This window comes from Pleurodeles waltl, chromosome 2_2 (assembly GCF_031143425.1).
Source record: "Pleurodeles waltl isolate 20211129_DDA chromosome 2_2, aPleWal1.hap1.20221129, whole genome shotgun sequence".
NCBI lineage: Eukaryota > Metazoa > Chordata > Amphibia > Caudata > Salamandridae > Pleurodeles > Pleurodeles waltl.
The window spans coordinates 895,363,454-895,381,050 of record NC_090439.1 but is presented as its reverse complement, the minus strand read 5'-3'; the positions used below and the strand labels follow the sequence as shown (position 1 = coordinate 895,381,050).

Below are 17,597 nucleotides of genomic sequence, written 5' to 3'. Positions count from 1 at the left end.
AATCGTTTTGTCTTTTGTGTAGAGGAAAGTTTCATACTAAAATTTGCGACAAACAGACATGGGCTGCAGTAGCACAACTTGCTGTGATGGTTGGTGAACTCTGAAGAGAAACTCCTATGCACAATCGTGGCTTAAATCAATACAGTGATGTTTTCAATATGAAACATGGATATTTAGTTGTGAAAATAGAGCAAAATGAAGCTTTGAAACTATTTAGAAATGGCTGGACTGTATTGATTCTTTGGTTTTCAGGTACTGAAAAGAAGCCATTGTTATTTGGAGCAATCCAGTTACAGCCTTAGTAACTTCCTCTACACAGGGACAAAGATTCTTTGAAACATTTTATTGCACAGGCCCCAGGAGCTGTGCAATACAAGCCCCCGTGCTGCATCTATTCGAAATAACGAGAGCGGTCACTGAGTGTGGGCCCTACAACTGTTTTATATGCGAGCATTTAAAACTCAAAACTTCTCCAGCAGCCCGATAACGATAGCGGGACACCGCTCAAAATATAATACAATTTAAAAACAGACATTCTGTTTATGACATAGGTATTGTAAAAATACCACGTGCGGGTACTGTTACAAATCCGAAGGCTGTTTATTAAAGTCAAATGAGCTGCAAATATACGTGTAAACGAAAATCACGGGGACGCTTTCACTACAAACTTTATTTCCATAAAAATATTGTAACACAGTAAATTACAATGATGCAATACAAATTCAGCATGAATGGCAACTTGGTCACTGGCATCCGGCACTGTACACAGACAAAGGTAGTGAGGACTGCCCCCCTGAATGCTCACGGCGTGGAGATGACAATGCCCTACTTCACCACAGCCACGACATGCTTCTTCTTCTCCGCCACAAAGAGCACCGAGCCAGGCTTGCTGTGCTTGCGACGATTCTTTTCCCTGGAGAGACACAAAGCGGAGACTTAAATAAGAATGTACAACAAAGCAGATAGAAGCTGCAGCGCTGGCAGCGATAATAAAACGCCGCTTGGCCCCGCTAGAGACATGTTGATTATGCATACTAGATTTTACATCTCACTTTACCAAGGGTTAGTTTATCAAATGAATAGGAATAATGGATTGAAAAAGTAATAAAAAAAAAACAGGAGCTGAAAAGAAGGCTGTAAATAGAGCAGGGTGGCTTTCATTACAGATCAGACACCCCTCCTCAACCTCCAAATTGCGAGATTTCCTTTAAGCCCCCCTAAGCAAAATGTTTTGAAGTTGGCCCCCCCCCTCCAAAACCATCTGGCAAGGATTTGTAGAGTGGAAGAGGCGAAGATTGTCTCAGGAGGCGGGGATAATGAGGTCATTGCAGGGGTGCTAATCCACGTGGGACTTTATTTAAAAAAAAAAAAAAAGGCAACAGCATCAAAGAATAATTGAAGTGACCAAAACACTACTCCCCATATTTGAGGTGCTGTGGGCCCCCTTGCAACTCTACCTGCTGCACTAATAATGGATGTTGCCTTAAGAAGCAGGGTATTTCATCATCTTTCACTCCTTCCCCACCACGGCCAGCCATCAACTTCAATCTCAAATAAAGTTTCCTTCTAAAAAAAAATGAGCTACTTCATCCTGCTCCCCTTTTTTTTACCCTAAAGGAGCCATCTGCCCTAATGCTAGTAAGGAAAATTAGCCCACATGTCCACCTTTTATTGTAAAACATTCATAACTGTAATGCAGTGTACCCCTGGGCAAAAGTGTCACTGCACCCGTTTCACCAACAATAGCTACTGCATTGCTGTTTCCTCTGACCTTTGCTCACAACATGGGCTCCCATCTCACATTACCCTCTCCTTCTCATCTATCATCACCCCCCTCATCTCCCTGGTGCCCAAGTTAAGTTGTCTTCTCTGCTTAACCTTTCTCCTCCGCAGGCAATTCCTCTAGGGCTCAAAGAGACACTGGCACTGGAAGTATGCCCTGGGCCTCTAATGTAGCTGCAGCACCACTGATACCTACAGCTCTGCAAAGCAGGCTGTGTACTCTGCCTGCTCAAAGGGTCAGTACTTCTAGGCCAGATGTCCAAAGCAGGATTTCTGCCTGCTTTGTGTAAAAAATAACAACAACAAAAGCACACTGTGCAACCCCCTCCTCTTCTCTTGTTGCTTGGACACTATTCCAAGTGCAACAATGGTGACATGGGTCCTAACGCTAGCACAGAAAAGTCACCCCATGTTGTTTTTCATAGAAAGGCTGCCATAACTGGGCTCCAGTGACCACAATCACAGAAGCTGAAGTGGGGGAAGGTTTTGAGTGCTGTGAAGGAGATAGTAAAGAGCTAAAAAAAGAAACAAGCCTGCTCCCCAAGGTGGCCGCTACCTGAAAGAAATGTGAATGTGTGCAAATACTCGCCAAATATAAAGGCTGCATTGGAGTAGTGAAGGTTTTAATTAATGGATTCACTCAGATTCATATTTATTCTTTATTCTTTTTGAGTGGTAACATATGTGTCCATTAAAAGGAGCAAAAATATTTACACTAGATATAGTCTGAATGCTTATCACTACAATATATATTTTTAAAGCACTTGGTTTATCTTGAGCAGTATTTTGCAGTAGCCTGGTTTATAAAGTATAATACAATTTGAAAATAATGATCTTTGCAGAGGCGTTTGTCTCAGACTGGGACCTCACAGCACTATAAACAAGCTACAATTCCTCACTGTGCCAATCAGGATTGCATTCTGTGACTCTGGTCACACACACACATATGAACTGATTACATTAGCCAACTGGGGCTTCACAAGGTAAAATTATATATTTCCCTTTAATTAGTTTAACTTGCATTTATTTTTTATTTGAGATGTGTTCTATTTTTGTATGCAGCTACCTGAAGGTAAAAAAAAAAACTAAAAAAAAACAAAACAATAAACTGCAATTTTTTCTTTTTTTTGTTAGCCATGTCTGACTCAGTCTTCACACTCACTGACTCTACCCTTTGCCACTCAGTAGTACAGTCCTAACATGTTTTTTATAGACTTTAACTGTTGCATGTAAAGACACCTTAAAATGCGCCTTCCACCCCCCAGCCTTCATTTACATGTAATTGCAGACCCACTTGCAAAACCTGGGAACACATCCACAGCCCCCCAGGTGGGAGCGTCCCACAGCTTGAAGACCTCTGCTCTCGGTAGACCTGTCAAGAATATTAAAGATGTTCTCCTTGTTCTTGGCACAAGTGAGATGATGTGGATGCAGTTGTCCATACACACTAACATGTTTTATTCATTCTTGCTGACTATTTCCGCATTCATTCTTTATGAAGTTGTGAGATAGTCTGTTAATTTGTTCTGTAAAACTCAATCCCTTTTCACTGGGTTTGCCCTACTTTCTGTGGGCAAAAAAATATGTATTGTATACAGTTGTCCTTGGACGCCTTCAAAGTGAATAATCAAATTCAAATCCGGAAATTCACTGCAGTGACGTCAGAACAGAGGTTACCTGAAGTGGGTGACTACTGTTGTGACGTGTAGGTGCTGAAGAGGTGCTCCCTTCAATTTGCTCCTCAACCATGCCCAATCTCCAGAACCCCGATCACGGCGAGGGAATGGTGGTTGGGAGTCTCACCTGCCTTTTCTGGTCTCTCCGCAGGTCGCCTCAGAACTTACAAAGGCAGGAGAATGCGGACAATGCGGTTTGTGCAGCACCCGCCTCCTCATCTGCCAGTGCGGGTCTTTGCAGACTACTGCTGAAAGGGGGGAAAAGCTGCAATGACCAGCAACTTTCACAGAGTTGCTGTAAGCACAGTGCTGTTTCTCTCCTCTCAGAGTGTGGTTTTAGGCTGAAAGTGAATGGGGATGGCAGCAGTTCAAGTATTTTTTATTTAATGTTTGGAGAAAGGTGTGGAAGGGATTTTTTTCAAAGGGTGGTAGGGTAGATGGCAAGAGGCTAGGTACGTATTTACTTATTTAGGATTGGATGTAATTTAATATGTTGGGAGTGGTAAGGGTGAAGTGAAAGGAACCCAACTTTTTTTTAAATACTTTAAAAAAAAAATGTTATATAATGTTACTCCATGACTCCTGCATAAGCGTTGAAAGAGCAGGGGTAGATGAATTGGTGATGGGGGTATATATACAACATAAAATTACAGATGGGTAAAGTTTGAATAACTGGGACTTTATTCAACTTGGTGTTTTGAGCGACTTCAGACATCTTGAGCTTCTCTCTGTGTGAATAACATCGCTGTTACTCATAGTTATATATGTATAATTTTTTCTATAATATATGGGGCCCATTGGGATCCATTGTTGTGAACAGGCTTTTCAAAAAGTCTGTTCTGAATGGTGGACAGGTTTGCAACCCATACAAAACGTAAATCTGTAGATGGAGAACTATGACATTTTCACCTTGGGGTTCTAAGTGACCTCAGAGACAACTTGACCTTCTCACGTTACTCATTTGATGTCATTCAAAACAGCTCAGTGAATAACACCCCTGTTACCACGTTAAGGGAACACGATCAGTAATCACCAATTAATGATAGCCTAATAAGTACCATAATAACGATTCAATAGCTCAATACCTCATTAGACACCCCTTCTCGATTGTGTTGTGCATCATCTCATGAGGAAGCAAATTCTCAAATTATTCGAATAAAACAGCTTCAAGGTCTGTTCCAGAGACATCGCCAGGTGACTAAACGACATTCCAAAATCAGGAGAGTGTAAGACTGGTTTAGTGGCTGAAACAGTTTCCCGGGTCAAAAAAAGTGGCCTACTGATGTGGACCACAAGGGACCTGATTAGGGGGGTTGTTCTTTAGCAAAGCTATAAGAGGTTCTGTCAAGGTTAGGAAATGAGGAATAAAATATCTGTAATAATGGATGAAACTTATATAGGAATGTATTTCTGTTTTGTTTCTGGGTTGGGGACTTGAGTCACAAGTTTACATTTTCTTTATTTGGGATGAAAGCCGCTACTGTATGTCCCAAATACCCTTAATCTAGTGGACCTGCTTCGCAGAAGGGGGTCCCTATAAGACCAGCTTGGGATAGAGAGAAAAGGAGCCTCGCAAGGTAACATAGCTGGGTCTCCCGATCTGCACTAAAATAACAATACGGTGTACCATATGTTTGTTGAGGGCTCAGTAATTGTCCGTAAGACTTCAAAAGTTGGCTGAGGCTCCATATAGCCCAAAAGAAAGGACCCAAAATCGTACTGAGCTGACCCCAACCATTACCAATTCTTTTACCGGGGGAATTGGGAAAGCATTAAAATTGGATATTTCATTTACCTACTTGCAGCAGATGCAAGAAACGGACACTCTCATCTGTTTTGGGAACCAAAAAACGATTGGTGATGCACACTCACTATAAGAAGCTTATCTAATTTCCACGGATCAAACACGGAGAAGGTGATGAGCGGCAAGTATGAAAGCTAGCACTTAGTCCCACTCTTGGCCACCAGGGAATGCGGCCTTCCAAAGCACCTGTTTTACGTTTTTATGGTTTCCTTAAAACATTCAAGAGTAGCACCCTGACTGAGGATGATCGATTGACATTTTGATGTGATGTGTTTGCAATATCTAACAAAACTGAGTCATGAAGTTGGTTACACAGACCATGCGTATAGTTTACGGTAGCAAAGAGAGGAATAATACTGTCAGACATATGAGTCGCTGAAGTCATCCTCAAAGGGAAAGCCCCAGGTTAACAAGTCACATAATCCATTAATACATGTATATACTTATTCCTTCTCCCTGAGGGTTCAAAAGATCCCATAGAATCCATTCCAATTCTTTGGCACGCGTCCCTATATTCCCCCTCACGAGGTGACTGTGAGCTAGCTTTACAGCCGCCTATCAGTACATTTTAATTGTTAACATCTGCCGTGCGGTAGACCCCATGTGTTGGGGTACAACTCTATAAATCAAGCTCCCATTTCACTGAAAATAAGGACAGGCAGGTGGCTGGGTATTAGCTTCCTTCTACCGCGCTCTTTCACTGGCAAAATTACTCAACAATGGGGTAACCCTGTGTTCCTCAGAACCTGGATAAGTAACGGTATATAAGAACAACAGGTTCTGTTGGGGAGAAAAAAAAAACATTTTATATATTCACTTTTTGTCATTACCACTGGAGGAAACTTATCTCTCTCAATTCTTTTTCACAAATAAATAACTACAAACACACGTGGGTCTTGTTTCACATTTTGTTCGCATTTTCAATCTTATTGTATAAAAATTACAAACAAGGAATGGCTACTTCTAATTTGACGTGAAAAACGTGTGCATACAGTGAAATTAAGTGACTAAATGAATAATGGTAAAAACTGAATAATTTGTCAAGAATGCTGTAACAATACATTTTTGACAAAATGCCCTCCTTCCACAGACAATCTCTGAAGTTCTGACTGTGCATGTTTACCTAATCTGCCTATTGCCAGACTTAAAATCTAGTAGGAGCTGGATATGTAAATCGTCAATGTTTCAACCCTTATTCGTCATGTTTAATAAAACCATCAACGCAGGTTTTCATCAGGACTAAAATAAAATGAACCCTGGAGTCAAACAGAAATGAATAGAATGGGTCTTCTGGTAATCTCCTAGATCTTGTATGCACAATTAAGGCGCTCATTATAAGTCAGTCCTCCATGACGAGTAACTCCCCTGTCAAGGGACGAGGCAGTTGGGCTGGTCCCCCGGGGCCGTGGGGTGGCCTGGCCACGTGCTGATGAGTCGTAACGCGTAGAAGTTCGCGCAAATGTCATGTATGCCTCAAGTGGATTGCCTCCTGACCCCCTCGGAGACTGGTTCCTCTCCCTCCTGGGCCCTTCCTCTCCTCCACTGTCGGTCCCCTCCCTCTCCCCACCGTTGCGTGTCAGTCGGAGCCTACTCAGCGTCTATCTTATTCTCTTTTCTCTATGTTTCTTGTTTCTTGAACAATCTCGCATATGTTTAATACAACTCCTACGTGAACGTGCCACTTGCGGAGCCCTATCTGGGTGTTGTAACACGCATACGCGATTTGCGTTTTGCTCATACGTAATAATTATATGTGTAATGCACGCTGAAACATAATGTAACAGTTTGTATTTTACTTCAATGTGGCCACTTGGCCGATAAAAAAATAAAAATATATTAAAAAAAAAAAAAAAAAAGGGACGAGGCAGTGGAATTTGGAGGCCGGTGAAAGCGCTTTAAATCTGTGCGCCTATTGCGTCACCACGGCCGTCAAACTGAGAGACCCCAGAGTGGGATGTACAACTTGTTCATTGTCAGCAACCCTTTCACAGGTTTGAGCTGGACATGATAATGTTTGTGAACCAGAACTATCTCTGCCATGCTGGGGCTACCAGAATTATTTGATAAGGCTCCCTCTTCATTTTGTTAAGCCTAGGTAGCAACGGCAGGGGAGGGAAAGCATAAGCAAATATTCCTGTCCAACTTACCTGGAAGCCACTCTCCTACGATCTGTTCACGAGGCCTCTGCTGGCTTAAAATTTACTTTTGTGTCTGCCATCTGTTGCACATAGGTCCAGGTGTTGGGCTCCTCAACACCAAAAGATCTGCAACAGTTAAAGTGGATTCAGTTCCCCTTCATAGTATTCACAGGTTGTTCTGCTGGCAGTGTCTGTCTGTTGATTATCTATCCCTGGAACGTTTCACTTTTAAAGCAATTTTGTTCTGCAAAATCCATTTCCAGATTTTCTGAGCTTCCAAAGATAGCAGATGAGATTTTGTTCCTCCCAGCTTGTTCAATTAGCATATAGTGGTAGTATGGTGGGTATGGACCAATATCATAGGTTTCTTTATTCTTGGTCAGAAAGTTTGAAAGCGTAGAGCAAATTATCTCACCTCTGAAAGATTTATGTGCATTTTCTTTTCCTGGGAAGACTATTCATCACTGACTTCTAGATCCTATAAATGCACCCCCTACTCTTCCAGGGGTGGGTCCATTGTCATTACATAATGAGGTGTGAGCAAATGAAAGACCTGTTGAGATGTTGGCTTCTTGCATCCTTTTACCAGGTCATTGTTGATTTAATTTCTGGAGTGATTCTGGTGACATCATCAAAGGAACCTTGTGTCTGAATCCACTTATCTTTTGTCTCTTGCAGCGGTCTCATTAATAGGAGATAATTTTGTATAAGGGGATGCAATAAGACATCATCTGCAGAAAAGTATTGTATGTCCATACAGAAGTGAACTTTCTTCTCGACAGAGAAGATACCAGCTTTGTTAGATATTTAGCCCTTTCTTATGTGTGAAATCACTGGCAAGAAATCATGTCCATAAGTGCTCCAAAAATATTGTCTTGGATGGTTTGAGACAGGATTTTTCCTTGTTCAGTTGTAATTCTACATCTGTTAAAAAATGGACACAGGCTCTTATAGACTACTGCACAGACTGCAACGAGGAAGCTTTTAGGAGTCAGTCGTCACGGTATGAAATGATCAGATGAATATTCCTTCTTAAGTAAGCCACCACTAGAGTCTTGCTTTTCTTGAGTATCCAGGGATCAGTCTTTATGCCAAAGAGAAGGGCCTTAAACTCATAATGGCATCCGGCCATTTCGAACGTTAGGCATTTTTCATGCTTTATGTGGATAGGGATATGAAAGTATGTGTTTTGGAATGGTAAGTAACCTGAACGACTGCTCCTTTAGGTATTTAACTGCCTCAAATTCAATACTTGTATCTATTTGCCTGATGTTTTCTTTATCAGAAAATAGAAACCTGTGTTTCGATGAGAGCTATAGCTCTCTTGTGAAAGAGTGACTCAATTTTCTTCTGTAACAGACAAAGAGGCTGTTGTGACTTTCTGAAAGGTGGATTTCTAAAAGAAATTCAAGGGTGTGCCGTGCTGAATCAAAACTAACACCCAACGATTTGAGGAGATGGAATTCAAGTTGCTGTTGAATAGGGAAAGTTGTTCGATGTTGAAGTGGGATATTTTGTGGGTGGTAACCAATGCCTGTGGTTTGTTATTGGCATTCTGAGGACTTCTGGTCCCTTTTCTGCAGCAGAAGTTCTTTTACTATGAATTTGTCTTGAAAAGGTAGTGCCTGAAGGGGCTCTGTCCTGTTGGTGTGAGTACTGCAGGCAATAGCTTTACTGAGACTGAGTATATGGCTGATACCTGGTTGGTTGGAAGGCTCCTCTGTATAAGTATTGTCCTTATGCTCTTGCTCCACGAAAAGGCTGGTAGTGACACTGCTGTAATATCACCAGAGATCTTGAAGTCTCAGTGTCTCCTTTTATTGACTGTGGTACATCATCAATATGCTTCCCAAATAAGCTTCTCCATTGTATGCCATGTCTAATATTTTTGTTTGAACTTCTGGCCTACCTGAAGTTGTCTTCAGCCATCACTGGCACCGCAAAACAGCTGCCCCAGCAATCTGTCCTAAACCAGTTGAGGCTATGTCCATAAATGTATATATTATTATTTCACCCTCTTGCAAGATATTACACTTTTTGCACTTTTCTTCTGCCAGTAAGTCTATGTATGGACCGAGACCTTATCACATTTGACGGTCGTAACTGCTGGGGATAGCTATAGCGTTAGCGGCTCTGAAGGTTGTAGCAGACATTGCAACCTTGTCAAAATGCAGACCTTCATTCTTGTCAGGTGGTGCAGAACAATGAGTTGTAGGATTTCTAGAATGCCTCTGCACTGTTTGCATGACTACAGAGTCTGGCTTCGGGTGACTGATAAGGCATGCTGGTGAATGTGCAAGGGCCTTATTTTTTTTTTTCCGTCCTGTCATCGTAACCAGATTCTTCATTAATTTGAATCCCTCCTCCCATATATGATCCACTATTGGTATTGCCTTTACTGACTTTCTAGATGATTCTTTAATGTTGAGAAAGAAGCATTCTGTCAGCTTAATTAGTATTGGAAGATCAAACTTCTGATGCTTGCTGTAACACAGCACGAACATCTCCAATATTGTCAGGTGATGGTAAACTAGGAACAAAGGGTTCTTTTCTTGTGATCTTTCAACCACGAAAGCTGGGCTCTTGTCTCGGTGTTTTTTACTGCTGCTTTTGTGAACCTTTTTGAAGCATTACCAGAAGGGTCTTTTTCTTCCTGTCTCTGCTACTTCTGGGGTTTCTTGCGAGTAGACGTTGTATCTTCTCCCTCATCCGCAGAAACTGTTGTTTCCCTTGATTTCTTTTATGCAGCCTACGAAAAGTCTAGGTTCTCCATCTTTAAGAGAATTTTGGTTGAAAACATATGGCAATACTTACATTGCTTTGGCTTTTAGAAAGGATGCAGACAGTATAGGCATTCCTTATGTAGATCGTCAGAGAAAAGCCCGAGTTGTTTACAGAATTTGCAAGGTCTGAAAATACCTTTTTGGCCTCGTCTGATACATTTTTAATTTGCAGAAACTAGCAGCCTATATGTTACTTTCAAGTAGACGTGAGATGGAGTTGCCATAAATGTCAAGAAATGTACAATTCCAGTTGTAACACTGAAGAACTGAGCAAAGCTTAGGGACACTTTCTTCCCACGATGTGTGGTGAGAAATCTGCGGTATGGTGGTCTTTGAAGGGAGGAGTGAATAAGCAGCTGCTCCCCGACTGGTTGAAGTCAGTTTCTTTTTAGAATTATGTAAATTAGTTATCAATGTCCCTTGGGTAACGTTTCACTATTCAAGACTGAGATTTATGCTACGTACCATGATTACTGTGACACTCCTACTTTGGCAATGGGGAGGATTCAAGCATGTGAATCTATGAAAGATTCAATACTGGAGAAAAAAATACTTTGCAATACAAATATGAAAATAAAATGAAGACAGCTATGCAATAAAACATGCACTAGGCAAAGAGGGACAACAGCAATAAACTAACACAATCCTGGATTCGAAAAAAAAATTGATAAATGGTCTGCAAGCAGGGCATGAAAAGAGGGCAATCCTGCAGAATCCAGGTTCTGGCGGCTATTTAGTAGTTGGATCTGGGACATGGTCGACCAGTGAAATATGCTTTATTTGTCCTGCTTTCATTTTTCAACACAAAGTCAAATTTCAGCAGTGCCCCCATGCTGTTTTCTTTTCTGTTCACAGCGACAGTCTGCAGGTCAAGAGAGGGGCTTTCTTATTTTCTATTTTAGCTTGGTCCAAAACAAAGGCATCAACAACCATCAGACCTACTTTTCTTCGAGTAAAATCTTGGCTGCAAAATCATCTGGAGCCTAACACCTAGAAGCCGATGCAACTGAAGGAAACAAGGGCACACAACTTGTTATCACTTCCTACGATTTGTAGAAAGGTTTTTAACTTTGTTCAACCTTCCTAAGGGAGAGAAGCACTTGCTCTGTAAGAATGCCAAATGTATATATTTGTATAAGTTATTACATAAATAAGGAGTTAAATGGCACTAAGTTATTTTTTAATTCTTTTATAGTGTAACTCATCCTACCGTAGGGTGTCACAGGGATTTACATTACACACAGAGACAATAAATACACAAGTGTGCAAATCAGTGTACAGTAAATTTTACCTAAGATAATGAGGGTTACAAGGCGTAGCACTCACATTTCATCCATAGTTGTAGATGTTATATGTTCACTACATGTGCAGGAGAAGCTGAAAGTCGGGGTTTAAAAGCTAAAGTGGTTGGGGTGCCTGTACTAACAAAGCTTTATTACTACCCTAAGGAACCCTTGTTTGCAAACTTCGAATAATAACAGATTGAGAAAAAACAATAACGATATAAACCCATGATTGCAGTTTGCATGTAGCTCCTTGATGTCGCTTAGCAGCACACTGTGCTATAATGGAAGGATTGTAGCCTATGAACTGAAGAAACAAGAGGATCTTTGTGTATAAAAACATCCCACTAACCTTTTCACACAAATCTGTGATCTGAATGTTACACAGTGTGCTTTGCAGTAGGCACGTTAGCTACTTTATGAGTCAAAACTGTCACTAGACAAAACAAAGATCTTTCCAGCACGTGCACCAATCACCTGAGGTAGCTTCCCATTATTACCCGCCCCTGAAATATGCTAAGCACACAGCGATTTCTGCAGATGCTTTAATCTTTAAGAGATTTTAGAATGCAGTCTCTTAATGACCAAATAAGGAGAACAGATTTACTGACACATCTGTCTCTGTACCAATTTTTGCAACATTTTGTTGATAAAATAAATGTACACGTAGATTATCGGATTCTGCTTTTCATGACTGTCCCATGTCATTCCGCCCTATTTCCTGTGAAGTTTCCTGGACCCCCAATTTCTGAGTTCGCAGAATAATTTTATTTCCAATTCCAGCAGTGGCTGCAGGGCAAGCAGCATGATCTAAGTGGCAGATAAATGGTTAGGTGTTGCCTTCTAATGCAATAAGATCCAAAGATAAATTAACTACGAAATCAGTTTTTTGTGGTAATTTGTTCTCAGAAATTCTAAGCAAATTTGCAGAATTTTCTTTGGCATACATTCGTGCAGAACTGGTATATCTGGGGCAAAGTGGTAAGAATGCCTAATGGAGCTCTGGTGGGTAGTGCTAGAGGTTTACTCCCATGTAGAGGTGTTTATGCAAAAGAAACCCGCTGTTATTTGTCATTTTCATTCATGTTTCAAGGACAAATACACAGGCATCTAGTGACGAGGGTGGTGAAAACACCAAGTGATCTCAGTACACATTAATCACTGTAGATAATGTGATAACTTTAGTCATAGAGGCCCCCTCTCAAGTATGTAATAGAGAACAGTAGTAGTTTGGCATATCTACCTTTAGAACTGCAGGCTTCTGCCATGTCCAACCATGTATGTTTCCTGGCTTCTCCTACACCCAACTCCTGTCTCTATCTGTACTTTAATCAGACATGGGGTAGGTGGATGGTCACTGCCGGGGGGGAGGGGAGAGATGTACTTCTCTTTTGTCCCAACCCCCTTGCTACAGACCAATGGAAATTCTTCAAAGTCAACAGAAACGTGGCGATGTAACAGAAGACACAAAAAAGCGGCCTGATCAAACTTACCTTCAGTCCCAGTGCCGATGACTAAAAACGTGGCTTTCACAATGTCACCATGCCACACCGCAGCCACCGCCTGTCTGACCTGACTGCCTGCTACAGAATGCCTGGGAACGTCAACTCTTCATAATCAGTGGCATCTCCCTGCTAGCGCAGCACTTTTTCACGAGGTGTCCCAAAAAATGTGGCTCGTCCCTTCCATTGCCAAAGCTGCATACCATTTTGGACTTGATGTTAGAGGGCAAGTGGAAAACAGGAGTGACGATGAGATGATCCTAATGCAGTTACCAATTCAGTTTTTAGTCACCGGTAGGTCTTCCAAAGTCGGGTGGAATTCTGGTATTGTTGAAGTCAGGGGCCCTACACAGTCTCACTTGGAGCAGGATGTTAATTTCACAAAGGCAAGTGAAGGATACCATCGGGGTTTGCTACTTAATCACCCTTTGTTTGTCATCAACCCTCCCTGATCGACTGTAGAAGGATGATAAATGATATTAATATGCGCTACACTCTATGAGACCTAGTCCACAATGCAGCTTCTTCAAATAAGATCCAGTGGAACAAGCAAAGGAAAATCTATAGAAGCTGTAATGGCACTTTGAAAAAAGAATGAGCATGAGGGAAACAAACCAGGGTAATCCTCGTCTTTGAATGCAATGCAAAAAACACCCCATTATCACTGCACAAAAAAATGGATATGAATGGACCAACTCTTCCTAGTCAGGTAAAGAATATTCCAGATTCCTCATCATTGACATGAACCAGCAAAAGACGGGTGGCTTTACATAAAGGTACACTCTGGCAACTTAAGCAGTTCAGCCTCCTAATTCTGAACCTCAAACAGCGATGTGCATCCACGTACAGCAAAGAATGCACACTCATCCGTAATTGAGGTGAAAGATCACATTTTGCTGGTTTCTGGGAGTCTAAAACATGTGGTCTACATCACCTCATCACCACGAGAGCTACCAATTCATTTTGTAATTCTCATTCGAGAGTGTGGGTCAGGAAGCCGAACCATCCATCTGGGTGCAGTCGATGCCAGCTTTTTGTGATGGGAGCAACAACGTGCCAGTAGAGGAAGTGCCCCTCTGCTCATTTATGCAGTACTTTTTAATTGTGTTGCCATTATACTAAAGAAAAGAAAACCACCAACACCAGAAATAATACTTTTTCTAGGGCATTAGTAAGAAGATTCCTGTTGGGAGCAGTCCAGAGGTCACCAATTTAAAGGGTCCTCAGTGTGGACTTCCACTGGCACCCAGTGGAGACAGATGTTAAGGAGATCAGCAAATATAGTGAGAGGGAGATACTGTGCCTCAAAGGCGATTCAGGAATATGACCACTCCAGAACCAACAGCACTTCCTCAAGGATCAATTTTTACTGAAAACACTGAGATAGCTGGAACTGGCCGCATCACATTCCAAAATGAGCAATGGAGACCGTCTGAACACAGCAGGCTTTTAGGCCTACCCCTGTTGGGAACATTCATGCAGAGCAGGACTCCTCTCCAGAAGAGAATATGTCATCCTCTGACCATTTTAAAAAGCCTCAGTAAATGTAATCTGCCCATTCCTAGATTGAAAAGATTGAAAAGTAAAGCAGTCACAGTTTATTATGAGGAGTGCAGTCCTTCAGCAGTGCATTCTCCAAGTAAGGGTATATCTGGCGGTGCCAAGGAGGTCGGTACCACCTGTGTGAAATTGTCATGGAAGTGTTTAGCCTTCAGCTTCATAGCACAGGCAGTCTTTAGGCAGGAGAAAAATCAAGTTCTGCTTAAGGAGCACAATTTTTAAAGCACTTTAAGGAATTGAAGAGGTTGCAAAGATGATTATACTCACACAAATAATACCTAGGTGAAGGAAGTTCAATTTACTACATGGAAATGTAATTTCCCAGCAGGAAAATTAAGACTCTGGAAAGGTCACCTCATCCACAACTTATCCTGGCATGCTTAATCATAGGTGACCTATCCACACCAGAGTAGCTACAAACCACTGTGGTAGACTCAATCTATGAAGGAAGTTCTTAGATTCATTCTTCTGGAATACAGCAGGGGTCCAGGATAACAATATCGCCAGGTTTTACCCAACTAGCACAATTCTACACAAACTGCTTCTTTTTGAACAGATACTGGCATAGGATATAGACCAATTTAACAACCAAGACATCCAAATCTACCATAACGTGCAATGTGAAAAAAAAGCATCAACCGAATTGTCTGCCATTGATTTAATTGTGATACAACCTGAAGACAGAGGGGGAGCAGTTTTGGTAATGTCCCAACAAATGTATAGAGACAAATGTCTAAGTCATAGCAGAAAAAATAAAGAAAACTTTACAGATATCCTACTCAAGACATTGTGGAAGTCCTCAAATTCATGGTAGACAGAGCAGAAAAAAACACTGATCACCAAGCAGGGAGCTACATTTTTATATAAAAGAAAATCAAAAAAGCAGATTTTGAAATAAAAACAAAACATATACCCCTTACTTCTACATACTGACACAAATCCACAGAGACAAGTACTCCCCCACCAGTCATAGGATCAGTCTTAGAATCCCTAGCAAAATCCACAGATTTCTTAAGATCGTTGTCCCTAAGAATGTTATCACTCAGTTAAGGACACAGAGGACAACCTGAATACCCTTGAAGGAATAGAGTACAATCCCCACACACAGATCCTTCTGACAATGGATATGAAGGCCCTTTATACAAACATGCCTCAAGAAGAATCATAGATAGTTGTAGAAACGTTGCTTGAAGTCACAATGGGATTCAGTTACTCCCACGGAATTTGTGATAGATTGTGCACAGATAGTGCTCACTAGGAATTCAAATTCAAGAATGATTTCTGTCTACGATACATCAACAGGCAGCACATCTGCCCTGAATGTGGCCTGCCTTTAAGTGCACTATTTTGAAAGGACACAAATCAGGACCCATACCAATCCCAATATAAGGTTGTGGATATGATATATTGATGAACTATTAATCATCTAGAGGGGTAAGGTCGAACAAGCATTTACTGAATGGATCAGCAATAGGAATGCATTTTTGAGGTTCACAATGACTAGGAACAAAGAGGAAATCTCCTTCTTGGATTTACAGATAAAGGCTCACAACAGCACATTAAAATGGGAGGTGTTTTACAAACCTGCAGATTGGAATAACCTCCTACGATATGATGGTTTCTCATTATGAGATAAACTCCCAGTGCAACAATTCATTAGACTAATGAGGAACTGCACAGAAAAGAAAGATTTCAAATGCCACATTCACAAGTTACCTAAATAACCTAAGGGAGAAAGAATATCCAACTAAGATTATCAAATGAGTGATGTGATGACAGGAGCTTCCAACAGCTCCCAAGAGCATCAACTCAAAATTTCCTAGAAACCTGAGACTGACATTCTACTTGTATCACAACGTTCAAGTTACACTCTAACCCTATAAAGAAAAGTATCAACAAACACTGGGGGATTTTAACATCAAGGATTTGAGAAACTTTGAGAACCTAATATTTTTATTTAGGTGGGGAAGATCCTTAAGAGACTTACTAACTCATACAAGACAGAAGGGGACTCGCATATATAACACAACATACATAGCATGGAACCTTCCTCCTGTGACTGGCTATTACCCCATGACAAGGTAGCATTTGCCATTTAATCAAAAAAGGTTAGGGAATTAGACTTAGGCATCACTTGTTCTTGACCCCTCGGGAATCATACCAACTGTGACTCTGAACATGTAATTAACAGAATCACTATATGTTGGAATGACTAGAACATTGAGGACTATAATATACATAAAGGAACCTTCAGACGTAAAAACGCTAAACTGATGAGACATTTTTATTTTTAAAAAATCAATCAGAAAAAGACTTAACTGGTTTGTCATTGACAAATGAACATGAGACATGGAGGCCAAACCCTTATATTATGAACAACAACGGATTTATTGTTTAAAAAACAGTTATTGGCCTAAAATACAATATAATATATAATGGAATAAATTATCAGGAAATAGATAATTCTTATACGAGATCCGAGGACTTTGGTAAAATACCTAAAAGTCCCCCAGTTTGCATTTTGACGAGTTCCTTACAACTGAAATCCTCCTTGACTTATAGATACAGACAATATCAGTGCAGTCCTTTTCTGTGCTTCTGAAGCTTATTGAAGTATTCCTCTAGATCAGTGGTTCTTAACCTGTGGTCTGAGGACCCTTCGAGATCTGGCAAAGCCTACTCAAGGGCTCCGCGATTATTACAAAATTTAATTCTATTAAAATTAATCAATTAAAACGAATAAAGTATGTACAAATACATAAGCAATGTTACAAAGTTTTCTATAGTGAACTACACAAAATATTTCAATATTTGGGCACTTGTTAAGTGTTTACTTGTTTTTGTAGTTTTGTGTATTGTTTTGAGGTCCAAATAATAGAAAATGCTTGGGCTGGGGGTCCCCGACTTCCAATAATGACTCAGTGGGGGTCCCCAATCGACGTGGCGTAAAACGAGCCAGGCACACAAGGGATTATGAATGATTCCGTTTGGAATGAACGACGTAAACCCACTCAAAGGTCAATCAACTATGCCTATAATTCTCTGGTAATGCAAAATTTTGGTGATATT

The 17,597-nt window shown here is 40.9% G+C and overlaps 1 protein-coding gene across 1 annotated transcript in view; it reads right to left on the bottom strand.

The window, feature by feature from the left end:
• Positions 1-650: 650 nt before the first annotated feature.
• The window catches only part of DCAF13 (DDB1 and CUL4 associated factor 13), a 283,160-nt gene continuing 266,213 nt past the window's right edge, over positions 651-17,597 (bottom strand). The window contains exon 11 of the mRNA XM_069220596.1: positions 651-913. Coding sequence (XP_069076697.1) covers positions 826-913 — 88 coding nt within the window. The 3' untranslated portion in view covers positions 651-825. The remainder of the gene's footprint in view (positions 914-17,597) is intronic.